General features: G+C 40.6%; 1 protein-coding gene across 13 annotated transcripts in view; it reads right to left on the bottom strand.

The window, feature by feature from the left end:
* Positions 1 to 26,838, bottom strand: part of VMP1 (vacuole membrane protein 1) — a 70,139-nt gene that overhangs the window by 8,068 nt on the left and 35,233 nt on the right. For 6 of the 13 annotated variants that reach the window (XM_068909741.1, XM_068909742.1, XM_068909743.1 and 3 more), the window contains 4 exons: positions 26,704 to 26,835; positions 11,902 to 11,982; positions 8,082 to 8,198; positions 5,508 to 5,569 (listed from right to left, as the gene is read on the bottom strand). In XM_068909741.1, coding sequence (XP_068765842.1) covers positions 5,508 to 5,569; positions 8,082 to 8,198; positions 11,902 to 11,982; positions 26,704 to 26,835 — 392 coding nt within the window. Of the gene's footprint in view, positions 1 to 5,507; positions 5,570 to 8,081; positions 8,199 to 11,901; positions 11,983 to 14,802; positions 14,878 to 26,703; positions 26,836 to 26,838 lie in introns of all 13 variants that reach the window. The other 7 variants (XM_068909738.1, XM_068909736.1, XM_068909748.1 and 4 more) reach the window with 2 other exon arrangements.

The raw sequence follows: 26,838 nt of genomic DNA, 5'->3' as shown, positions 1-26,838 counted from the left end.
CTCCTGCCGCTTATCTGAACCTGCAATGGTTAAATTTTTTTTTTTCCCCCCCCCAGACAGTGATCTAAACAGGCTCAACGGTTAGTATTTTAATGAGCTGTCATTTCCTGTGCTGATAAAGATTCTCACAGTATTTAAACCATCCACTTCCCCGAGGCTCGACCAATGCCCGGTCCCTGCTCGCAGTGACTCATGTCGGACCTCAGCCTCCGGCCTGACTCAGCCGGGCCGCAGCGCGCCGAGAGAGACCCGAGGGCCGGCCCGAAGCGCCGGGCGCCGCCGGCCCCCACCGCTCCCGCGCCTTTGGGGAAACTCCGCCGTTATCCGCGCGCAGCCCTCTAAAATCGCGGAAAATAAATCTGATTTATGGCCAGGATCAGCAGAAACAGCCTGTTAAAAGGCTGCTTTGGCGGATTCACTTGGGCTTTCCAAGGAAAAAAAAAAAAAGATTACTAAGTTAAAGCCGTCGCACGTTTGATGACATTTATAACCTGGAGCTCTGCTCCAATACCAATCCAGGTTACCCAAGCTGCCACCACAGCATTTTGAGACAGTTTGTTATGTTAAAATCAACACTTTCAAAAACAGGAATTGCAACATATCTCTGAACTGCAGGTCCTCAACTCCGCTCAATATTGCTCTTTGCAAGGAAACCTTCCTGCTGTTCGTAGTTTAAAGATCGAGTGCAATTCTTGCGCGCAGCTTAAAACAAAACAAAAAACACCCTGCTTGCTCCGAGTTAAGTCCTGCAAGCCTTTTGCAAATAAACATTTACAATTCTGTTGTGACCCACCGGAAGGTTTTTAACACCCAAGCCGCTCCGGTGTCCTTCGCGCCCGCGTCCCTTTCGAGATGCTGAAGGCCTCTTTTGCGCGGAGGCGGCGGGCAGGGGGGACCGGGCAGGGGGCGCTCGGGGCACGGTCCCCCCGGCTTCCGAGACGCCTGAGCGACGAGAGCCGTCGATTTACCGCGCCGCGAAACCTCAGGTGTCTTTGAGGAGGCCGCCGAGCGAGCAGGACGCGGGCGCAGGAGAAGGACCTGCTGCGGCTACGCCGGCGCCGAGGCGTCGAAGCGAAGCGGAGGTGCGCGGGGTCGGCAGAGCAGCCCGGCTCCCGCGAGAGGGGGCTGCCAAAAGCTGGGCGAGAGGCAGCGGCGGCCGAGGGTGGACGGCCGCGTGGCACAACACCCATCGCAGCCAGGGACGCGCTTCGCCTGCGGCGCCCCCTTCTCTCACCGTGCTCTCCTGACTTATTCTAAAGAAATAACCAAATTCTATATTACACATTATTTTTTTTGGGGGGGGGGGGAAGGTGATATTTAAGCAATAAAGTTTCTAGCTGTATCAGTCACCACAATTCATTTGTATCCCCACCCCCCATAAAAGGGGCATCATGCTCCTTACAACACCAGCTGAGACTACGTCGTGAAGCAAAAAATTAGGGCACGATAAACGGCAGCAAACTTGGTTTGTAAAGGCAACGGCTCACGAACCTTTTCCTTTGGGACACGTAGCCGTTCAGACCGGCCTGCACAACTGGTAAGCGTCAAAAGTTGGTCCACGGAAACCGCCGGATTAAGAAAGCGCTCAAAAGCACGGACGCGTCGGGGCAGACGTTCGGACCCGCGCCTCTCGCCGGCGGAAGGCGGCTCCGACAGCGCTCTCCATCTGTGCGAGCCTGCAAGTTTTTATGCGCGCTTCACTGGCTTACGTTTAAAGTTCAGGTTAGTTTGTTGACTCGGTTCGTTCACCGACCAGAATAGTTTCTGCTTCTCCTGCGGTCAGCAAAGCGTCACTTGCTGCAGGCGGTGGGTCGTTCGTTCACTCGTTTCGCCCAGAGCGCGGCGCCCCTGCGAGACCAGCTCAGCGCGGCTCAGCTACGCAAACATCGCGCCTTCCCTCCGGGCAACTCCCGGCGGTCCGCGGGCGGCCCGGACGCGCACGGTACAGCGGCCAGGGTCCAGGGGAAGCCCTCTGCCCGGCGGGTGCGATCCGTCCCCGAGGGACGTCGCCGGACCGCCGCCGTCGCTTCTCCTGCCGCTCAAGTCCAGCTCCCCCTGAGATAAAGGCCAGGGGCTGCCTAACGCTATATGAAACAGGCTCATGCGTTTTTTAGACTTCTGTTGGAAGTGCTGAAGATCTTATTAGCTTGTTGTCACAAAAATTCAACAAAGTATGCCGAGTTAAAAAACAAAACAATTCAACCTTCTGAACGTTTACCCAGAAACGCCTAGATGCATCGTTTCTGTCGACGGTGACTGCTTTGGGCACTACTTCTTTAGCAGTTTTTTGGGGAATTCTTAATCCACACTTGAAACTGCCACTTCAAAGAAACCACGATCGTGCTTAACAGCAACATGCTTAGCGTAACTCCATAAACAATCCTGCAGCTGCAGGTAAAAAATAAAAATAAAAAATAAAAAATAAAGGGAAAGATTTGAAAGCCAAGAGAAAACCCACAGCACACACTACGATTAAACATTTTAAACGGGCTAACTTCGGCCTAAACCCAGCACTTAAGTATCGTACCTGGATGATCGGTAAGTTAAACTCATCTGTAAGTCACGGAAAACAAAAGTCTTAAACGTCTTCTTTCCCCACACAGAGCTTACGAAGGTAACACAACCTGAGCGAAAACATCGTCCTCTTTCAGCGTTTTAGACAGCGATAATACAATTTCCAAGCCGTTAACTGGCAGAACAGGTTGGTAGCGGCCGGACTCGCGGGAGCCACCAGCACCCCCGTAACCCTCCTCAGCTTCGGTTTCAAGCCTCCTGCCGGCTTCAGTTCCTTAAACCCCTCCGCGTCCCTTCCCTTGGCTAGCCCGCCCGCGCTCCCGCCGGCACGGCGCCCTGCGGCCCCGCTGCCCTGGCCCTTGCCATGGCCGCTGCCCGTCCTGCTGAGCAGTTTTTACACTAGATATTGCCAGTATTTCAGTATTTAACCTTTTTTTCTTTTTCTTTCTTTTTTTTTTTTTTGAAAACACTAGCCATCTCCATTTCCTGTCATGTCTATTTTTCTTTTCCTCCCCCTATACTTAATAAATATAAGGAATATTTTAGGATCCTTTTGTAATAGAGACCTAGGCAATGAAAGCGTAAAATCAAAGTGCCCCGAATTTAATAAAAAACCTGGTTATGGCACGTTTAGCATGCAGTCCAAGCAGCATCTAGAAATAGAAGTAAACAACTTTTGAGCTACAGAAAAGACCTACAGGTGGATCAGTTTTACTTTTTGAGACTCAGGTAGTTACCAAAAAATTCCGATTGTCAAATAAAATCAAATATTCTGTGACCTGAATTCTCTGATGTCTCAACTTAATCTTCTGTCTAGATTTCAGTTACCCTCTATATAAATATATTCATTATTTTAAAGTACTGTGCTTAGACATTTGCTAATGTGCAAAAGCAATATCCCAGACAAAGATGTCGCAAGTCAAATCGATGGCTAGAATTTGATTAAAATAAAATTACTGACCACTAAATAGATCTATATTTTAATTTACTAATAAAGGTTTTAAGGCAAGCTATTGTTTAACATGTCTTATACACTGCTCTAAAAAGAAATTGATGAGGTAATGCTAGCAGACAGTTTGAGAAAAGTCAACGCTACCGGGACATTCCAAAAATCTTTCTGTCTCCCGAGAACATTTTTTAACTCTGACATCAACCATCTAATAAAATCTGAATCCAGCAGAGGTCTTGTGAATGCATTCTAAGTAATTTGATGCAAAATTATCTCCAAGACAGATGAAGTAGGAAAAAACTACTAGTTTTGGCTCAAAGACTGCAGGAGAGTAAAGCTTTGGAAATATATCTAACTTAGTAACAGCGCTGATCAAAAATGAAGTAGTAAACTGTCTGGAACGGCTAATGGTAAGAAAAGCTAACTAATGGTTGTTAAGAGTAGTCACATTTCTTCTTCTTCTGTTTTTTTTTTTTTTTTTTTAAATGTTCAAAGCAACAAATTCATTTTGAAGTTTGTTACAAACCAGACTCCCAATCAGAAGATCAGGAAGTAATAAAGCCAGGATCTGTTTCATTAGTGAAATGCCCTAGAATGTCTATTCCGACACTCCTTTCTCTTTGTATAGCATTACTACTTCAAGTTTACATATTTTAAAAGCAATTATTTCCAGACATTTCTCTCCTGAAACTGTTCTTGAGGAGTGTTCCAGACATTTCTCTCCTGAAACTGTTCTTGAGGAGTGTGTTTTTTTTGGTTTTAATGCGAACATAGCTATTTCAGTTTGGGTAGCAAAGTACCAGCCAATATGCCCCATACAACAAGTGAGAGACCTTGAAAAAATAAAAACACCTTAGAATTTGTGTTACGCTTGGGATATCTGTATTAGGTATCTAGTAAAAAACAAAAATGAAAACAAAAACCTTTCTGTTTAAATGTTAGAGAATCATATTTAAAACTTTAAACCTGCATTCCTGACGTTACAGGTCTCTAATCAGAAAAAAGACAGTAGCTTTTCCTCCGAGTACATAACTGTTCCTTGAACAACTAAGTACAATTCTGTGATAAAACACTGAATGATTTGATCTAGTGGCGTATGTTTAAGATTAATTAGTTGTACATTTTGTCTCATGAACTGCTTCATGATTAAAGAGGCACTGTTGAGATCATATTTGTTGGATTACCAGGCAGGAAATGTTAACAGCAATGGAATTTAAAATTACACATATTTGATGACTGAACAGGTAGATATGAGGCAAAAATCTACTCCCTGATCATCAGTTTCCAATCTTCATTCAAACCCACTGGGGCAACATATAAATATGTTGTTTTAAGTTATCTTTTTGTTGTTGTTGTTTAACTATTATCTGGGTTTTGCTCTACTTTCCTGTTTGAAACTAAGATTTTTATTCTCCTCCCCCCTCCCAAAAAACCCCCACTGTTGCTAAAGAATTCAGCCCAGAAAAAGAGACAAGCTTTCTCAAAATAGGAACAGTTCAGCCACGAAAACTGATTTCTCCAATGAAAAATAAAAAAATTAATAGAATGGAGATACAATTCCATACCAAGCTTTTAATTCTGATACTTTATAAGACATTTAATATTTTAAATATATGAGGTCAAGTGTATGAGGTCAAATTATGGGAGACATTTATCAGCCACTTGGGACACTGCATAAATCACAACAGTTCTCTTTTTTTTGTCACAGGATCACAATGCAGCATTGAAGACAGTCAACAAAAAACAATCTACTGGCAGCTAAAAATGTTGCAACCTATAATTGGAATAGTTGTATCGTATTTCTGGGTGAAAGCTAAACGTAGGTACTATATACTCAGGCCATCTGACTGTCAGTGCTATTATGTTTCTTGAAGTACTTGAAGCTTTTGAGGTGAGGAATGAAGTCGCAAATAAGATCTAAATTAGCTGTTGGCCAAAGCTTGCACTTAAGAGTAAAGCACAATTTTCAGCACATCTGATTTGACTCCTCCAGAATTTTTCGACTTAATGAGTGGAGGTATTACTGTCTTAAAGAACTACTCACCCGATTAGGGACACCATCTGCTCCACTATATGTTTGCTGAATGTTATAATAACGAAAAGTTTCTGTGGGAAGAAAAACATGAGTTAGAGAAATGTTTGATCGAAAGGGAAGACAGACAATGGAGTAAGACAACTTATGTTCCTTTCCAATTAAACAAATTCTCCTGCTCTTACAGACAGTTTTCCCTCACTTTTCTTTCAAGGTCCTTGTTTTCTCAATACTATTTTCAAGAGGCAGAAGAGAGGAAAGCTATTTACTCTACTCTTCTATTTCCTCATAGATTTCATTTCTTGCAATGTTTTTGTAGCTTGTGTTACTAACCATTTGCATCCTCCTCAAACTTAAATTCCCAGAAGCTCAAGGTCACTTTACTCCGTCAACAATGTTTTAATGGAAAAACAGTCATCACTGTGCAGAAGAATCCACATCCCCTTACACATAAGCACATGTACTTAAAGATCACAAAAGTGAAAATAATAAATCTTTTAGCCCCTAGTTTATATTTCTCTCTGAAGCACATAAAGAAATACTCAGCGAAGAACAAAACAAGAGCCTTCGGGTATCTATCTGTTCAAAAAAAATTATCATCATTTAATTGTCGTCACTTATTATTGCTCTAATGCAATAGATTACTTGAAACAGAGTAATTTTAATGCAAGACAATTCTAACATGAATGGTTTTGCATAAAATCCAAATGCCTGTAATTTTACCATTCACTTCACTTATAAAATGTGTCAAAATTTTATTAAAATACCTTTTGCTAGTTACATTTTTTGTCACATTTGAAAGCTTGTTCATTTGTTAAGAGCGAGCAAGACTGTGTGTAGATGTGTGTATACACACACACAGTTCCCATAGTCTCCTTAAATCAATTTAAACATGACCTAATGAGAAGAGCATTCACTAGTCTGGGAATAAGGGATGTGACTAGAACTACACAATGATTTTGTGGTCCAGAGGAAGAAGCCAGTTAAAAGCAACTCCAGGATGGCCACTACAGCAGAGTCACTGGCTTCCTGTCTAGAGAAAGATTTCATCAAAAGCCTTTTCCACGACCGTTACGTTTCCTAAATTCCAAATTATAGCAAGATCGCTTAAAAAAAAAAACAAAAAAACAAAAAAACCCCACCACACACACAAGGCTATTGCACAACCGTATGCTTGAAGTAAAACATCACAGAAAACAAAATTCTAATAGATAAACATACTACAAAATGAAATGATTTACCAGCTGTACAAGACGCTAGGAAATATTTGTTGCTTACATTACATCTGAGCGTAGAGCACTATAAATTACATAGCAAACATCCTCCTAGCTAAACAAGGCAAATAAAATAAAGGGAATATTACACAAGTACTATTTCACTTAAGTCTTGTCTAGATTGCCAGAACAAATTCCAACTTTACACACATTTAAAAGCAGAAGAGTTCAAGTAATACAAAACTAAGTGTGAAGAAAAAGCAGTCCTATCACAACACATGAAACAATTTTCAGAGCTATTTATTACCTTCCATCTCAATATTGTGCAAAGTAAAATAATTATTCACAAAAAGACGGGCAAAAAAGAGGGCTGAAGATTAAAGTTTTCTATTCAGGGCAGAAGGAAGAGATTTTTAAGCAGCTTGAGGAGGGTACTAGAAAAGTAATCTTATTCTTCTACTAGCTTCTGCTATTTTAATGTAGTGACAGCAAACATTCCCAAGCAGCGCAGCTACAGGCACTGCATCAGCGCTATGGAAATGTTTTTTCTTTAAAAAAAAAAAAAAAAAAAAAACACACTGACCCTGAGAACACTGTTTCTAATTATTACAAGTCAAGTGATGTAGTTCAAGATATAACGCTGTCTAACCACACCGCCACCAGCAAACAATCTCCAGGGAACCGATACTTCATCCTGTGTTGGACAAAATGGTGACGCGTTTTAAAAGCGAGACTCAACATTTTTGACAGCAACCTGAAATCCTGATTGTCAGACGCAGAACACACTGAAGGCTTTAAGTTAGCCACAAAAACTGAACAGATCCTCTCCGAAATTGGGCCCTTTTAAAATATCCTAGATCAACTACCCCCAAAATTACTAACCATGCTCAGAAATTATGGTCAATATGCCCAGACATACCCTCAGACTGCTTTCTGCAAAGAGCAGGACCTAAAAAGCCCTGGGATTGAGATAAAAGGGAACATTTAGAAGTACTGCTTAGCTGGTAAGGGCTAGCTGCAGTGCTCTTTGAAATGAGCATTTGTTACCAAAAAGGCAAGTTCATTATTAGTACGAAGTCCTTTCAGTCTGGTAAAAACCGTAGGTAAATAACTTGGCTAACCACCAATTTCCTGAGTGGTGTAGGCAGCGAGCTCATTAGTTTGTTGCCATAAATTATTCAGTTGCCCTAAGTTTTGAGCATAAGAAGCCTAGCAGATCCTTTATTGTAAACCCTTTGCATCAAATTAATTTCCATTACTTCAGGTCAGGCAGGGAGACTCCAGAATTCATTATGAAGTACCACAGCGCAAGAGGCTCTGCAAAAAAAGGTCCTCACCCCCGAGCCCTCAGGGAGGTGTAGCATCTACTTGCCTGGATGTGCATTTTAATGACTGCTTTCCCAATCAGGGTCGCACCAAAGAAGGTCCAGAAGGGAACCAGAAAGTGTCCGCATGTTATGCCGGCCAGGTCAAACAGCGGGTTTGGAATCTAGGAAGCGCAAGGGAAAGAAGTTCATGAAGTGGAGCGTTTAACCCAGACGAACAGGAACATTACAGACTTTGAAAAATGAACGTTTTCCCCTTATTCAACTTGATCCAAACTCTTGTCTCTCAATACTTACAAAAATGTTAATGTTACACCATATAACTTAAATCTCAGGGATTCAGCTAGACAATGTCCCAGACAATTCCATTCTGACGGTCCCTCCTTACCCCCGGATTATAAAAAAGCTGACAAAAAAGTTTTCCATGCGAACTGCACAGAAACCACAGCAAAGCCATTTTGAGTGATTTATCAAATTTTCTCACTGACAAACATCGCTCCTGGAAGCCAGCGTTCAAAATGGTCCCCAATGATTTCCATCTGAAAAAGCGCATTAAAAACTGGCACTTATAGTCATATGTATCCACTTTAAAAGCACTGATTAGATGTTATTAAGCATACGCATTTAATTTAAAATTAAAAGTTTTTTTTTTTTTGTTAAACCCTTGGCTTGACATTTGGTATTGTGATACTATCTGTAAAATATTTTGAAATTAAACCAAGAAAGTATCGAAATTCCAACCTTTCACACTTTGCATGCAGTACAGGGCAGACTGTCTGAATAAGCACATGGGACATGTTTAATTTAGAGTAACAGTATGTTACCCTGCTAATATCCCGAGTTATTTGTGTTGTTTTGCTACCCAAACAAATACACAGTGTAGATATTTGAAGAGCACCAACCGCCCCACCACCAAAAACAAACAAACAAACAAACAACAAAAAAAGCACTTTGCGACTGAATGGAAATCTGAAATCTGTGAGAAAGCTGATGAGGGTTATGCTTAACTGTTACAGGCTAGCAATTCAAATTTACAAGCGCCCACAACAACACCTGCATAGGAAGAAATCCTAAACGGTCTCTAATCATGCCCTGAAACGGTCTCTAAACATGCCCCGCTTCAGCTAAGCTGGCTCTCTACCTCTGGCAGCTGTCTTCGGCGTAGAAGGCGAGTCAATTATTTACTTACGGCAGAGCCAAATAACTTGCTCTTCTGAGCCAAGTCTGCTCTAGGTATTAAGCTTGCTCTTTGTTTTTCCCTTTTGTAAGGTAACAGTATATTTTAATTACTGCATTAATATCACTGCAGAGGGGGCAATCTGCTTTAGCCAGGGGGAACCGTGGGGATCACAAACACATTAAACGTATCACAGTAAAAAATTACTTAACATGTCCACATCAGGTTATAAACATATATTAGCAGGTCAATGAGGGTTAAAACAAATTAAAAAAATCCCCCCCACAGGGACTACTGAGAGGTGCCAAGACGCCCACAAAGACGACAGGGCAAATTCTCGCCCGTCCCCGCCAGGCTCTCGCGCAGGGCCAGCTCTGGCTGCCTTCCCCAGGGCTGCCCGCGCACAGGAACTGGGCGCAGGAAAGAGCCTGCCTTTCTTTTTGCCTTTAAACAACACTACAACCAGTTAATTTCACCGGATCAATTTGAAAAGTTTTAAATTCAATTTGATTGTGTTTCTCTGCCTACCAAGCAATGGCTTTGAAATGCTACAACACCCCGTAGCTAGCACACTTGTTAGCACCCCACAGTCGAGTTCTCCTTCCCTGCCTGAAAATACTTTCAGCAGAAACACTGTTTAAAATCCAAAACTAAAACGGTGATAAGGGGGGGGATAGTTTTGAATCCCTCTATTTGTTCATTGCCTCTCCCATGCTTTACCTCACCCTTTTTGCTGCTGCTTTGTAATTATCCTGTAAACAGAGGACATGCACAAATGCTCAAGTGTAGCTGGCGGATTCGCGATCTCCCATCCCTGCCCAACCCATGGCAGCCTATATAAGCAGGGGAAACTGCTCAGACCACATTTAAGAACAGCGTACCAAGGAGGTAAGTTGAGCAAATGTATTACTAAGCACAAACTACGAGGAGTGGATGCATCACCTCTTATGTTTACCAACTCCTTCCTCATGTTCTCCACTTATCCACCTCTCGCCGTGTCCAGCCGCTCCAGCGGCTCATCCCTACCATCTACAAGCTGCTGTTCTCATGAAACCAGACAGACAAACTAGCCTGGGCAGTGATGCCTCACAAGGTGGTGACTAGAGAAAAATGAGTCAGAGCCAGGGATGAAGCAGGCGGAGAGCTTTCTGGGTGGAAAGATTCAAAGAAGAGCTCAGGAACCTACAGCTCCACTCTAAGCACAAAGACAGTTCAAAAGTTTAGTAAATAGAAGTTGTACGCCAGTGACCGTAATCAGATTAATCTTTCCAGCTCACATAGGTTACCTACATTTGAGAAACAGATAACATTGTCATGTCTACAATTTAGGAAACCGAGAGAGATGCTAGGCAAAGGGTGGAATTAATACCTCATCAGCTGAGCAGCTGGCTAATGGCTGTGGTTAGGCCAGAAGAATGGGATCATTGGGGACCTACAACTCCCCCCTCCACTGTAGTCAGATTTCTGTGCATTTGTGTGTGGGAGAGAAAAAATAAGCCACATCATTCCTACCACTTCTCATTAAGCTTCCAGAGAGAGACTTAAACCTCAAATGGTTCAGTACTTTTTACTCCAAAAGTCTGTTTGGCCTACTTAAAACACTAAAATAGCATCAGTGGAGATGCTTGGATCAACTCTTGTTTAGGAAGAAAAAGCTGCAAATAGCTTGTATTCCTTTTAGCTTTAACTCTGAAACTGTTCTCCATCCATTCTGCTCCCTCTGGCTCCTAGTAACAAAATGGCCCAAAGAAATCTCCTGAGTAGTCAGAAGAACTACTATGGATGGAAATCCTAATCAGGATTTGTATAGGTAGTTTCTCACATTTCAACCTGTGTATATCTTAGGATCTAAAAGCGTCAAGAACCATAAGTTATACAACACAAACATCTGCAGAAACGATAAAATGTGATTCCAGCAAACTCTATAGATTACAACATAGCTCTTGCTGTATCTTGCCAGCTAATAATCTGGGCCAGAAAATCACAATAGGATCACTGTCAGCGGAGCGAAGGGCACGATACGGTCTGCCAGCTACCCCCTAACAGCAGGGTGCAAGATGCCCCTGTTAGAGAAGACGAAGCCTCAAACAACTAATGCAGGAAGCATCCCCAGCCTGAAACAGAAGTGCAGAAACTTAATCAGTTTTATGAATGTCTTAGTTCAGCCTCTTGCGAGTCTTCCTAACGGCGATAAGCCTTTTGCACCATCTAGCAAACCATCCTGTCTTTGTCAGGTTTTACCGTGCCAAGCTGAACTACAGAATTAATCACCCTTTCTTTTGGAAAAAGCCACTCCAGGAACTCAAGCAATCACTTGTTGAATAGTTCTTTCCCGGTAGGTTAAAGAGGAAATAGTACTATTTCAAACTCATATTTTCCCAAAGAGAACTAGTGTCAGGAGCTACAACAGCAAAGTTTAAGGAAAGGATAACTGTTAGCTCTGCTTTTATACTGAAGCACGTTGGGTACTAATCTAGGGCTGGAGCTTCTCCACACTACTGCACTTGCAAGCTCCCCTGCCATCCCATTTCCCTGAGCACCCTGGAGAACACAGAAACCAGCAGACAAGGCATGCAGATCCACGTGAACTCAAATAAGACCACGCCACAGTTTAGAGTACCAATTTCACAAATTGCAGGCTGAATGTATTGCAGTAATCACAAACCCCTCTGTTACAGAAATGAACTTACTGAAGCACAGGCCAAAATGCCAAAGAACCCAACTTTCTGCACCAGGTTCTGGACAGCCAGTTTAGCCCGGGAAGCAAAATCCTGCAAACAAGAAAACAGTCATTAACAGGGCAAAACCTAAAACAGACATACCTTAAAACTTGTATGATTGCAACACCTCAGCTCTCTCCCCCATGCTTTGGGATTTCCTAATCAGCAGTTGGGAGAAATTTTAAAACAAGAAGGCCAACTTGAGAACTCCAGGGCTTGAGGGAGGAAGGAGAAATTTAAAGTGTTCAGTGTGAAAATTTGACCGCTCACACATATTGAGTTCTTATTTTTCCCCCCCAGACTCGGTTCTTCAAAACTCTGCAAGTGGAACTAAGTTCACTCTGCTTTGGAAACGTGTTTTCTAGTACTTTTCTCCCCACACCTTTGAACTATTGATGCTGCTACTACCTTATGCCTCAAGCAAAGGGAACTAATTTCCTCAAGGCCATGTACAATGATGAAAAGGTACTTTTCAGAAACGCAAAGCCAGAATATAACACCACCATAATACCCTGGGATCTTTGCTCTCAAACACAGGATCTTAATCAAAACAGGCTAAATCTAGGTTTTCACAAGGAAACAACAGATTTCACAAGGAAATACCTTTATCAATAATTAATGAAATTCTAAATTCCACACTACAAGATAACTTCAAGATGATCCAACATAATTCAATTTATGCAATCTTTGTTACAATTCGTAACTTTGTTACAATTCTGTCGAAACTTCCATGCTATGTAACAATGAAAGTAAAGTCCAATTACTTGACAAAATTCTTGTATATTATTTAAATTCTAAACTACAAAACTAACATAACTTTTTATGCCAGATAAAAATTTGTGATAAGGCCATTTACTATGTTTTTACACCTCCTTTCCATGTGGTAACTTTTCTCCATTACAATGCTTTAAAAATAAGTGTAACAAATTCACAAAGGAAAAAATATAGATTCTTACAGAAACCAGAAAAATTCTATTTATTATGCAACATATTAAAAAAAAGTTAAAACAAATACTACAACTTAAGAAAAGTCAAATAAGTGAGATTTCCTACGTCTCAAATTGGGATTTATTTTTAAAAATAGGAACACATAAAACTTTTAGAAAATCATTAAAAGGACAAATTTGCTAATTTGATACAGTAATGACAACTCAGGATTTCATGATCCAACTCCTATATGTCTCATTGCAAAATATAATAGGTGAAATATTTACTGTGTTGAAAACACGTTCCTGATATTTTTCTACTTATCTTCGAGGATAAGTACAGCAGACATGAGTGACTAAAGCCTATTTTCAGCGAGGCTGAAACCATGCACTTGAACTTATTTCAGTAGGAACAGGTCTAGAACATACCGATATGACAGGTGTAGTATGATTTTTCATGCTTTTGAATTACAAGAGTGCATTCTGACACAAATTGTTATTTATAACAAAACATGATAATTTACCAGTGAACTAAGTCCAAAAAAATCTTGCAACATCGAGGGCAGTTCTTTCTCAAACTGAAATTCCCTCAGACATTATTTCCAAGTTACTAAACAAATACAAAACAAGTTAATATATGAGCACTAATATGGGTCTCCTTTACGCAAAAAAAAAAAAAAAAAAACAAAACCACACACACCCCACACACGTTCAGTCCCACTGAGGATTTAGGACATGAACTATACGGAAGCAAGTTTCTTTAAACAGTGTGATCACACAGATATCAATAAAGCAAATAAAATGTAGTACAGTAAGTAAATAAGAAGCATTCTTATTCCTTAACCAAATGCAAAAGTAGAAATATGTTTTTTAAGAGTTCCTCTACTATTTAATTTAAAAGCAATAAGTTTACTGAAGTGTAAAATTGCCCTTTTAACAATACAATTTTTCATTTGAAAAGGTGAACTGAGAAAGTAGTGCCTTCTCTGTAGGAATTTCATAAGATGTCTCCCCCTGTACTCTGTAACAGGGCTGAATAAGACCCTGATACTTTCAGTTCCTATTTTGCTCACCATTTCACAATGCTCCTGGGGTTAGAACAATATTTGCACTTTTATAAGACAATCAAGAATTTTACACAGCGCCATAAATCTCATTTTAAAATATCTTTAAAATAAAACGCTATAATCCAATTATTCAAATAATTGGACTAGATGATCTCCAGAGGTCCCTTCCAACCTAAACGATTCTGGGATTCTGTAATTCAAGGAAAGTAGTTTCTACTGAAATTTTAATATATTTTCACACTATCTTAAAGACTGTATTGCTAATATTCTGCTGTTTTAACGTTCACAAGCTGGAATTGGAAACAAACTCTCTAGCAAATGATCTATAAACTATTACCTGCAGTAAAAATTTATACCATTATAATTATGTATAGATTAAGACTGTGTTAGCCTACTTAAATACAGCGTATCATTTTTCCTCATATTTCTTAAAAACAGTTTGTCTCCCCCAAATTCCTGCAAAACTCAAGGCTGCCTTAGAACTATTTTTTCCTCCTCCAACTAAAAGCTTTTTTTTTTTTTTTATTTTAAAACCAATAATGAAAATGCTGAAAAACACAAAAGTTTGTCTCTAATAAACATTGGGGCCATTCTTCTCACCTTGTTACTTTGTAACTTTTATTTTTTTTTAAACCATTCACTATCCATTACAAAGTATTCCAAGGAAAATACAGCTATAGTTCTTAAAGTTTCAGTCAAGAATTTTTAAACTGTCTTCCTTTTTTAAACTTTCTAAATAAGCTAAAAGAGGTAAATGTAGTGTTTTTCTCCCCCCCAGTTTTCTATGACCTAATATAATCACAACTAGAAATAATTTGCATAGTAATATATAGATCGGGGTTGCAATAAAGTTATGTATTTGCAGCCTTCACGCTTACTTTAATGAAATCAAGCTCAGAAACACTGGTATTTGGTTGCTTCCTTAAATTTTGTTCGTCAAATCTTTGAGACATCTGCAATAATAAAAAAAACCCTTAAAAGTTTCATTTCTCAGAGAATACAATCAGTTTCACAACTTTTACCTATTTCACAATACAATCTTTCTGTTATAAAGCCTGCACAGGGAACAATTTCTTTTTCTATTTTTCTTTAAGTGTTTGAAATAAAACAACTTTCACAACTTACAGCTTAATTAAAAAAAAAAAAAAAAGACATAAAAGTTTAGCTACTTACAGGCAAAACATATTCCCCCAAAATTAAAGTATCTAGACTGGACTCGACTCTCAGCTAATGTGATTCACTCTCTACAACATTTCAGGATCCTTTTGCTCACTATGTCCCTATCAAAGATGATTTGTTTTTTTGGTTTGGAAATAGATTTCCTGTGACTGCTGCAATACGGGCAAAGGAGGTTAAATGATTAAACATTACTTCATTGGGTTAATCATCAGATCTCAAGAACTGGAATGGAAATAAGACGCATAAAAAGGTCAGTGGTGAAATACTGATTCACAAGTCTCAGCTGGCGGCTTGAGGAGGTTTGCTTCATATCTGCCTTTAGTAAAATGGCACGTTTTATTGATAGCAGCATTTCATTACTAATTATTACCAAAGCAAAAAACCCTCCCAAATCCCCAAACCTAAAGGGACAGTAGAAAGAAATTAAACATTTTGCTGCTAAGTAAGATTTATGACAAAGTTCCTCTTCTAGAAAAGCATTCTGGTACAGCTTTGTTGATAACTTAGCATGTACCATTTACCACTACGAAAGCATCCTGCCTCTCAAAAGAGTGGATGGACGATCTCGCCTCACCTACAAGGCCTCATCCCATTCTTGTTTTATCTTGTTTCAATTTATAATTTACAACTGTATTTCTTCTTCATTTTAAAGTCAGTTACACAAGCTTTTCTGTATTCTAGGGAAGAACATTCCAGTGGATTTAGTTTACATGTTCAAGCAGCAAAACTCGATTTTGACGCTCTTCTCCTCTGTAACACCGACTTAGCATCAGAACACAGAATGGTCTCAATTTATTGGTCACAATGACATTATGAAGACTTTTTTGTTTTCTTAATCTCCAAAAACAGAGAGTGTTGACAGATCCACAGCAAGCAACTAGTCGAAGGTAACCAAGGAGATCTGAATAGTCAGCACTGGACTGAGTCCTACAGTCCTCAAAGAAACAATCCCTAAGGCTTCAGCAGAGGCTATTTTCTTTAAAGACTGCACAGATGGGCCTATAAGGATTACGCAATATCACAGTTTATTTTCTAACACGGAGTTGCAACCAGTTATTAGGAGCATCAAGAAAGCTCCGAGTCCCCCTCTCAAACCAATTCCTCGCATGCAGCAGCGGTGAGAGCTGTCAGTCCCTGGCAGATATGATCCAGAGTTAGACTGATGTGAAGACCAGTAAAAACTTTTCTTGCAACTACCACATTCTATTTTTGGTGAAAATATTTCAAGCACTTCACAAATGTACTGCCACCTCCCCGGTAATTATTGGATATAGTGCAAAGAGGAAGGGCAGTAAAGATGGGCAGAGAATACGCAAGAACGAGACTGAATTCAATCTGAAATTCATAGTGCATGTATACTCTGCTACTGAGAACAGCCAGGGCCTTAATGCAGGACCAGGTGGAAATCAATGATGCAAGTATTAAGGCAAATGTTCAGGCAGGATATTAATTACCTAGCAGATGTTAGCCTTCAGAGGTTCAAAACAAGTTTTCGGAAAGGGATTGAGAGGGATTATGCAGAATTTGTTACTCTAACAAAAAACAGAATCATGAATGAACGTTTAAAAAGAAAGGAAAAAGAAGAAACAGAAACCAAGATCTAAAGTGAATGTATTGCACCTTGATGGAACAGGTCTCCTGCAGAAAGTGAGAATACCAATGTTGCTGCAAAGATAGGGAGGACTCATCCTAGTGCCAGACACCCCTGATGTGAGTGTGCAACTTTTACATAATCAGAAGTGGACAATCCTTCAATATTTGAACACATTTTATATTATGGTTATAATATTAATTTCTTACTAGAACCAAAGTTAAATTATCTGAATAATAATCTGAGCAGGAGAACGTTTTTTCCCCAAAGACTGAAGATAACATATTAAACTACTGTCTATCAAAATTATAAATTCCTTAACATTTTAAAAGCTGCCTACAAAGACAGTGCCCCTTTTTATGTAAAAATGTGAGTTATGTTAAAAATGAGCTGCACAATATTTTGTTTCTTCTGGCTTTCTATTACAACACAATGGAATCAAACACAGCTTACGGGAGAATGACCATTTGTGGTTAGGCAATGAATTCTAGAATTTCAGAGGACTGGGAAGAACTGTTAACTCATTGAAATAACATATTAACTGCAGAAGAGCAGTTTTAAAGAAGTCAGATAGCTACCTATAGGTTGATAGGCTACAACATACAAACATGCTAAGAAACCAACAAGGCAGCAGCAATGTTTAATGGTCAACACAGCAACCTGGAGTTAAGGTGAGAAGAACTGAGATCAAGACACAGTTGATTAGGCAATGACTATCACTGCAAACAGTTCATTACTCAGTGACCAAAGAAACCATTTCAAACCTCTCCTGCACAACATAAAGGTGACAGATCTCACGAGTCAGGCAAGGGTCAAGCGAGTGGCAAACAAGAAGAGTCCGACAGCAGTGCACGGTGATACCCATCTCCCACGCCTTCAGCAGCCACAGCTCTCAACATCTAAGTGTGTATGGAAAGGGCTGTGGCCCTGGATCGCTGTTCTGGCTTTCTTAAAAAAAAAGAAAACAAAACAAAACAAAACCCTGCCAGCCTAATGCAAAAAAGGGGCAAACTAAAAAGGGGAATTTCCAACTTGATGCCTGGAGAGAGTGGGGGTTGAGAAGTAAGGTTTAAACTTATTTCTCAGTAGAAAGTCTGGGAAAGAAAGGCCCTACACCGGGGGAAATCAGGCTGTTAAAATACACAGTTCAAAAAGGTTTTCAAGCATTTTTCAAAGCAGCTAAGAAAGTGGCAGACCCAAGCGCTGAGGTTGGATAAAAGAAAGGTGCATATATATGTGAAGGACATAGAACAGACATTCCAGATTAAGAGGAATGGCTCAAATTCTAAGCTTGGGAAGGAAATAAATTTCACTTCACAAGAAACCTGGGTTTTCTGAGACGTTACATTCTCGAAAAGGAAGAAGGTAATCATACAGGAAAGCTGAGTGAAAAATATATGCACTGTTGAAAAGGAAAACCCAGTTTTAGAAAGTACAAGATGAACTAGAAAGAACAGCAACGAACTTCTCAGGCCTTACTAAAGCCTAGTAGAATGACAAGAGAGAGCAGTTCCTACAAAACCTCACAACACAGGTTATGCCAAAGACTTGAGGACTTAAAGCTAACAAGATTTCAAAGCGTTATTCAGAATATTTGTAGCAAAGGATGACCATACAGTAGGTACTACATACAAATCCCAAGTCAGTAAGATATTCAGTACACAGGTGAATTCTTCTACTAGCCTTGCGTAGGACAAGAATACTGAATAGAGGTCACTGAAGGAAATGCACAGATTTACTTCCACATCTGCTTGTGTTCAAATTCTTGAGGTTGTTTGCACGTTAAGGGGTGATGTTGCCATCCACAGAGATAATGGAAAAGATGCTTAACTTGGGGACTTCGTAAACTCAGACATGAGTAACTAAACTTAGCTCTTCTGTTAGAAAAAATGAAGTTCCTCCATGGAAAGCACAGCTAAATCTATTGTCCTCAGTCAGAATTTAGAACTGCTCTTGGAAAAGAGACACTCAAGCCAGAGATAGAGCAGTGTGCAGAGTTTAGTACATTACAGCTTGTAGTGGAGTAGAGTTTAACAGAGTGAAGTCTTCTTTCCAATAGCAAGCTTTTCTTTCCCTGACCACCATGTAATCTTAACCTGTCTTTGAGGAGGGGAAAAAAAAAGAAGTGCAACTCCCTAGTAAAGAATCCATTACATGGTAAGTAAGACCTCTCATTAACATCAGGAGGATGGAATTGGACCAGCTCATGATTACATAGAATTTTAGCAGTAGGAACTTTTAGGTATTTTCCTTATTTTGTTAACCAACTGCACCAATGTAAGAACATTTTATTTATTTCCCTCACTGTTCCCTCTCCCCAGGACCTTAAGGGAAGAACCAGCAAACACATTTTCAGAATAAACTCCATCTCAAGAACTTTACTTTCAAGCTTTTAGATAGTTCCAAATCCAGAAAGGGTGTTGAATTGTAAGTGACATATCAAACTGAACACATACTATAGAGTTAAAAAAGAGTTAAACCAAAGAGTTAGTAGGGACTCTCAAACTTAATGCTGGCATTTTCCCCAGCTAGAACTGAGGCTCTCTCACATCTAAATGAAATAAATAATAAAAAAATAAAAATAAAAATAAAAAAGAAGTCCTCTTGCTTCTCACTTTAAGCATAAAGAAATTTTGCAAAAAATAAGACACAATTAAAGGAAGTTTGAAGGAAGAGGAAGGAACGTGTCATTTCAGAGTCTTATCAGATCTGTCCTATAGAGCAGTAGCCCTTTTACCACATCCCCTGCCATCTTTATGCTCTGTGATACTCCTCATCTCAGATCTGTGCAGTAGCATGAAGCAACATGTCCCCCTTGACACTTTACAAATTTATATCGCTGTATGAAAGCGGGAAATAAAACTTATTTTCCTCTGCTTGCTAAAGAACTACTCTCCAATCACATTTTGCAGGAGATCTGGCAGTGAGTAGACCCTGCAGTCTGTTTCACGGAAGATGGTTGTGAGTTTGGCACATCAGGGAAGACCGCAAGGCCACTCAGGTTGCTCAGAGAGGTTGTGCAGTCTCCAGCCTTGGAGATTTTCAAGACCAGACTGGATAAAGCCCTAAGCAACCTGGCCTGATCTCTCATAGCTCACCCCACCCTGAGCAAAAACTGAGGCTAAAGGATACCTGAGGTCCCTTTTAACCTAAATTATTCTGTGATTCCACAGCTCCACACAAGATAGTAGCAGTCACCTATAGAGAGAAGAATGAAGTAAAGCAACCACCTATATCACGCTCTGGTTCCCACACATCAAAAGTTGACCTCTGCAGCCTTTGCTTCTGAAGTTGAAAATGTATGCTGGCATTTCATCCAACAATGCGCTGGCTGCCTAAAATACCATTGCAACTGCACAGCAAGTGCTCATTTATCTCAAAGCTACAATGGCAATTAGTTACTGTGGTCACAGGTCTGCTGATCTAGCTAGTTACAGTGGCATGACTTGCAACTCCAAGATGTTGTCAATTTTTTATCCATTTCAAATAATGAAGTCCTACTTTGTTGGTGTTTAAGATCCAGATATTGTAAGGGAGGCTCATAGTGGCTGTAATGAAATAAGTTATTACTTTGCTTTAGCCACCGCCATCAAGAAAGGAAGTAATTTTCAATAACCAGACAAACATAATGACCACTTGAATCCCTGACAAAGCAGCGCCAAAGTCACCAGCACTGAACAGAATATACTGCTCCTCCGCAAGGAACTCAGAAACAAGGTAAGGGGAAAAAAACTCACACACAAGAAAAACACTTGCATAATTAGAAGTGAGCAATTTGTTACACAGCTGACAAATCCTTTTACACACACAAGTCTTTCCACTCAGCCTAGCCAGCAGAAGATGTGCAAAGCTAAGCATACCTCTCGCTTCTTCTCCCTGGGAAGTAGCAGAGGTTCCCAGACAACTTAGAGAGGTGGTCTGCATACCAGACTCTCGTACAACTGAGAGGTATTTAAACAGTGTCTGGAGCAAGGAGAGAGAGAAAAAAAAAAGTAGTCATTTTCTTGATTAAGATATCAGAATTAATTTCTATCAGTTATTAAGGCTTCCCCTAGAAAAATATTTCTGAAACAGCTTATCTGACCTAAGCTTTTGGTAATTTGTCTTTCTCAGACCACTGGAGAGTTCTTAATTTTACATTTTTTCAATCTTTAATTTATCCTTTATCTTCCCTGAAACATTTTAAGCCAATCACCTTTTAGAAGCTACTTTTTCTGAAGTATAGAGTGATTGTCTGGCAACTTATCCCACCATGCACATAAAGACAAAAAAAAAAAAAATCTTGTATATACCTACCCATGCAATGATAGCTAAATTGTGAGATTAATCCGAATATTTCAGAATAGTCTTATGTGGAGACATAGGATTAACAGCATAGATTTATTCCCAAGCAAACGTGAAGGTGTCCATCCTGAATTTTTTTCAGATACAAACTTCCTGGAAAACATCACCTAAGACAGAGACTCATGGAGTAGCTACTGATTTTTTTCTGTAGGGATCACAATGGGGAAAAACGTCCCATCTAACATTTTAACAGTGAAATACCAAGTACGCAGAGTTCAGCCAACTGCTTCTCCACGCTGCAACACAAAAGCAGCTTGCAAGGTCTCCAATCAGCTTGGTGGGAATCCTTCTAAAAAGGATCATATCTGTTTCAAAGCGAGAGCTGTGTCACTGAACAAATTCCTCTGAGCTAATAACCTGATATTGAGCAAGAATATTACAAAGTAATCCAGACTTCTTTGGTATCTCTCTTATTAGTGAGTTATGTGCTTCCACACTGGGGATTAAAAAAAACAAAACAAAAAAAACCACACAGGTCCTTGAAAAGGAGTTTTAGGGAGCAGATGCACCACAAAGAACATTTCAAAGAAGAATGTGAAAAAGTCATCTCTAAATTACCATTAGCAAACGTAACGTAACGCTCATTGCTGGTTTCTTCCTTATTTGCACGCAGGTGTGCAAATGAATAGAACAATGCAGGCACAAGGCTGCTGTAGTCTGGTGCCGGTGTCCAAAGAAATCCAGCACGGAGGTGGCTTGCACAGTTGTTACTCATAGTTCCTATTGTCAACCCGCTGACTACATTAACTCTTTGCTACCCCTTTTCTCAGAAAGTCCTCTCTAATAACAGTTCCCATATATTAAAGCTTTCATCGACTCATTCAAAAGCTTAGGAGAACAATTTGAATTCACAAATTTCAGTGAATTATTTAAAATGAAGCTAACATTCAGTATACTCGCTGCTTATTATGCTGGCTGTGAAAAAAACTCATTTTATTATTAGCTGACTACCAGTTTGCTATTTCACTCTCAAGCTACATCATCCACAGAAATTTTGCAGAGTGAAGCTTCAGGGTTTGATTAGTTTTGAATTTACATTTAATTACGGGCCAAAATATAAAGGCAAGAAACCTCCCTGACACATATTAATGAATACATGCATCAAACTTCAGGAATGCAGAGTGTGCAGACAAGCCTCCTGGTGGCCACCCATCAGGCAGCCTAGACCAAGCACCAACCACCTTTTTCTTGCACAGCACAATTAATAAAGAGAGGAAGCTGATGAGGAAGGGGGGTGACTGGAAGACTGAACAAGAAAAGTTATGAACGGAATTGGATGCTGGGTTTCAACAAGTTATTTCTGGGAAAGAAAAAAAAAGTCAAGGTTTTCCATTTATTTTATGTGCTACAAAAATGGAAGTGGCAAAGTAACTGCTTCATGAAAACCTGGCTTGTGGTCTACTTTAACTTCTTTTTTTTCTTCTGAAGAATACCCTTAAAACCTTTTGATCCGGCAAGGCAGCAGCCAGGGAAACCCCTCCAAGCAGGAAATTATCAGATATTAATTGTTAGTTTAATTATGGGAGAGATCCACTCTGGCCACCTTATTTTACCCTGCTAATTAAGTAACATTTTGCTGATTAGTTGAGGCTAATCATTCCACTCGGATGAGGTCAGGGCGTCATGTCAGAACAGCTCCGGGTCTCGGAGGAGCTGTGCCTGGGTGTGGTGGCGTACTCTGCTCCGCTTCAGCGAGGAAAAGCCCCACGTCTTAACGTGGGAAAGCAATCCCGCTCGAGGCACAAGACCTTTCAGAAAGGCTAGAAAGATGGGTTTAGCATGCACCTAACTGTCGCTATCGCCAAGTTCATCGGTTTAACCCCTTGCTGGCAGGGAGCTGGCCCTCGGAGCAGGAAGTCGCTCGGTGGAAGTCCTGACGCAATGCAAACCGACGCAGTTGCAGCTTAGCTTAATACAAACCCTCTTGAGTCCACGTTGACAAATTCTTTAACAAGCCCTGTGGTTACAGGGAAGCTGGTTTCAGTCTGAGTCACTCCTGTTCAAACAGTTTACTGGAAATGGAGGGGAGGGGGAATTTTCAGAGAAGTCATGTGATGGCCAGACAAACCACAACCAGTAAAGGTTCAGTGGAGTCAAAAACAGGTCCCAGCAACGACTGACATTCAGCGTGCAGATGACACTCAATCATCTACAAACGGGTCCGGCTGCATCGCGGGCTTTGGATAGATTTAACCCTTTCCCCAGTTTGTATTCTTTCAAAGGAAGGCAAGGACACAATTTGGAAAGTAAACAAACAGCAGTAAACTGATAGTAACATAGGCAACTAGAAAATATTTTTCCAGGAAAATCTGGCTGCAACAACCCCGCACAGAAGCAAAGCTCGATGTGTAAATCATTAGTTCTTAAATATATGCCACTTAATGAATCCAAACACTTACAGTCATAAAGGGTTAGATAGACAGCAAAGATACTGCTTACTTCCTCCTCTTAGTAAAGAGCACCATGATACAGCATGGGCCCACGCACTGCACGTTACCACTGAGGACCATGAGGAAAGCTGGCAGTAAGCTTCATTTTCACCAGAAACCTCTGTCCGGTTTAAGAGTTTCAGCATGACAGAAAAAAGACACGGAGAAGAGAAAATACTTAACAATCAGCAACTATTAAACTGGCAAAAAGTTTGCATGTGTGCAGGCACAAAACGGTACAAAACTATGCTTGCACTGTGTTATTACCAATATGCTGCTCTAGCACTAAGTAGTAGATTCACTTCCCCTAATTGAGAGGTTGGTTTGAGCAGCTGCGCTAGAGATACTCCCCGTCACTAAAACAGGGGAGCTCCGAGAAAAAAATGCCAGCGCTCTGGAATTTGACTAGAGGAGAATCAACAGCGACTGAGACAGCGATTAAAACATTCATCATTTTTAAATACTGTGCTAAGCAGCAACCGACCGGACCGAGCTGCCGTGTTCCTGCAGCGTGCCGGGCTCTGCGTTGCGGGGAGCTGGGAGGAGAAGAGCACCCGCGTGTAACCCGCACGGCTTCGCCGGGGCAAAGCCGCTCGCGGTAACAGGGAGAGCCAGGAGGCCGGAGCCTCCTGAGGCTCGCTTTCTGTAATCGAGGCCAGGACACGGGTGCGCGCACGCAGAGGCAGCGAGCGATCCTTTAAGACGAGGGGCTTTCTCTGAAGCGCGCTACTGGAAAACGCGACAGGCGCGCACATCCTCTGCTAGCTAGTGAGTTTTCTCCAAACCTAACTCAAGGGGACAAGTCACTCAGATTTGCAATTTATGACAGAATAACCCTCAACAGACTCTTCAAAGGAAACATTTCACTTAGTGCAATGTTGAATGGGACGCTACTGCTCTAAGCTGTATAGTCCTTCCAAGTTCTGGCCCCCGCCTCCCCTTTTAAGTGCTGAACTAGCCAGCACGTTCCCCCTCGCAGGCCATTCGGGCTAGATGTTACATTCATAGTCTATTCTCACCATAGAAGATCCTCATCTGTTTCTCAAAATTACCATTGTTTTTGAGGAAGAGCAGCAACAAGCTTTCTAAACAAAACACAGGCACGCAGAAACGTCAAGCCATTTGGCTTTGCCTTGTAGGCACAGAGCAGCTCAGCAGAAGTGCAGAGGGAAGCTATTCTTCAAGATCTAACACACCCAAATTCAGGCTTTTCAAAAGCACAGGATGAAGAGAGACCTTTATACTGAAGGGCAGCCTTCTGTCATTTGACGTCAAACATTCGTAGTAGTCTCCATGGCATGAGACACTTGACACATCCCCCATTTTCTTAAGCATAATGCTTGAGTTTTGGAGAGCGGGAGACACTGATGCAGGTAATGAAAATTGCTATCAAGCAATTTAAAAATAGACTTTATAGCTCCTCATGAAGTAGCAATTACAGAACAAATAGTGATAAGCTATGCTTATGATGCTGGGATTTACTCAAGGTCATAGGAAACGGCAGGCCTGTCTCCCACAGACATCTAGCAAAAACATGATAGAAGCCAAAAGCAAGGAGGAAGTCATATTCGCAAGTGGAAAAAACTGAACTGTCAGTTTTATGAGTGCAATACATTTTAATCGGATTGTCAAACCCTCACGTTAAGAGGGTTTTATAGAAACCAAACCACAAGCATAGTTTAAGAGAGATTTTTTCTGGCCATCCATCCACAAAAACAACATGTTTCAAATCCAAATTCAGTTGCCAAGAGAATAAAATCAAAAGTACTGGTAAATAACACCATTATGTTTCTTAATTAGTTACACAACAGCATTTGTTTACTAAGGACAGTCAATACAGTTAGCTATACTTTGGCCTGTCCTGATAGATGCTCTCTAGCAAAAATTTTCTGCTCAAGAATCCCTTTTGTGCGATCCAGAAACCACCTCTGGCTGCTCCCAGCGCTCTACATGCATATAATTTGCTGGGAGAGAGTTTCAGTGAACGGAGCTAGCATTTCAACTCTTAAGTCAGGTATTTGATTGGTTTTGTGTATTTTGTATTGGGACTTTGTTTTTATGCAGATAGAGATTACTTTGCAAAACAAATATTGACAATAGGGCAAAGGTCAAAGCAGTTTTTTGGGGTTTTTTTGCCACTGCTTCTGTAAAGATATAGAAGATAATTTACTATTTACATTAGCAAAAAACCCCTTTGGAACTATCAGGCAGGCTCTCATGAAACACAGGGTTTAGGATTAGTATTACTATAGTATTAGTATTGCTGTATTACCAAATTGCACCAAATATTTCCAAACAAGCTGGATAAGCTTCATCCATTTTTTTGAGAAAGTGCCAAAAAAAAATTATTTGCATCAAGAAAACATGCTGGCAGGAGTTAGGTACATTAAAAGATAGCTGTACTGGTAAACAGCATCTGCTGGTTTTTTTCATAGCAGTCTCATGACCCTCTTTAGTTTTGCTAGACAAAACAGGAGTTAAGAAGGAAAAATACAGAAGAGAATTTCAGTGGCAAGAAGTTTGAGGAAAGAAATGTTTATCTTCTTTTAAGACGCTGTCAATAACTTCTGAAGAAAATGCAAACTTCCTGACCTGAATGAAAATTATCAACAATATCTAGCTGAAATACAGCATCAGTTGCAAAATATGCTGTAATGCAAGCAGTATTTAATCTATCAAGAAAATAAGTGACAAGAAAAACAAAAATGGATTCAGAGCAGTTTGGCTGCATTTTCACATCAGGAAAAATATGTTTCCTCAGGCTGATGAATGGGTCATGCTCTGGCCCTACAGGCTGCTAGCAGCAAGGCAGGTAAATGTCATCTCAAGGGGATGAGTTGGCTGACAATTATCTTCTGGCTCAGGAGGTTTTAAATTCAGCTATTCTATAATCATGGTTGTTAGAGCATCTCCTCTGTCACTGACTGGTTAGCCCACTTTCTCCCTACCTTTCTTGTTCTGTTCTTGGAACTTAAAAGAACCCAAAACAAAAAAAACAGTATTCGTACCAGATACTTTGGCTGCACTATTATTCGTCCTTCAACAAGCCACCTTGTTGTCCTACTGCGATGAGAGGTATCTCTACCCAGCGGAGGATCTTTTCTCACCCCTGGGAAGTCCCCTGTGAAAGCACACCAACTGATTTTTGGCCCATTCCCCATTTCACTGGAACAGTTATTTATTCCCTCTAGTTTGCTCTGTGCTTTATGAACACTGCTACTTTGCACTGTTCTTACTTGTGCAGTCTCTGCATGTTCCAGCATCTCCTCAAATTCCTGGTACTCTTCATCATCAGGTTCAGCACCAGAGAGTCGGGCCGCCCTCGCCATAAAGTATGGAGGCAGCTCTCCAATGGCTGTGCCAGCACCCTG

This window comes from Struthio camelus, chromosome 16 (genome assembly GCF_040807025.1).
Source record: "Struthio camelus isolate bStrCam1 chromosome 16, bStrCam1.hap1, whole genome shotgun sequence".
Lineage (NCBI taxonomy): Eukaryota > Metazoa > Chordata > Aves > Struthioniformes > Struthionidae > Struthio > Struthio camelus.
The sequence above is the reverse complement of the archived record's forward strand: the minus strand, read 5'-3'. Positions and strand labels throughout refer to the sequence as shown.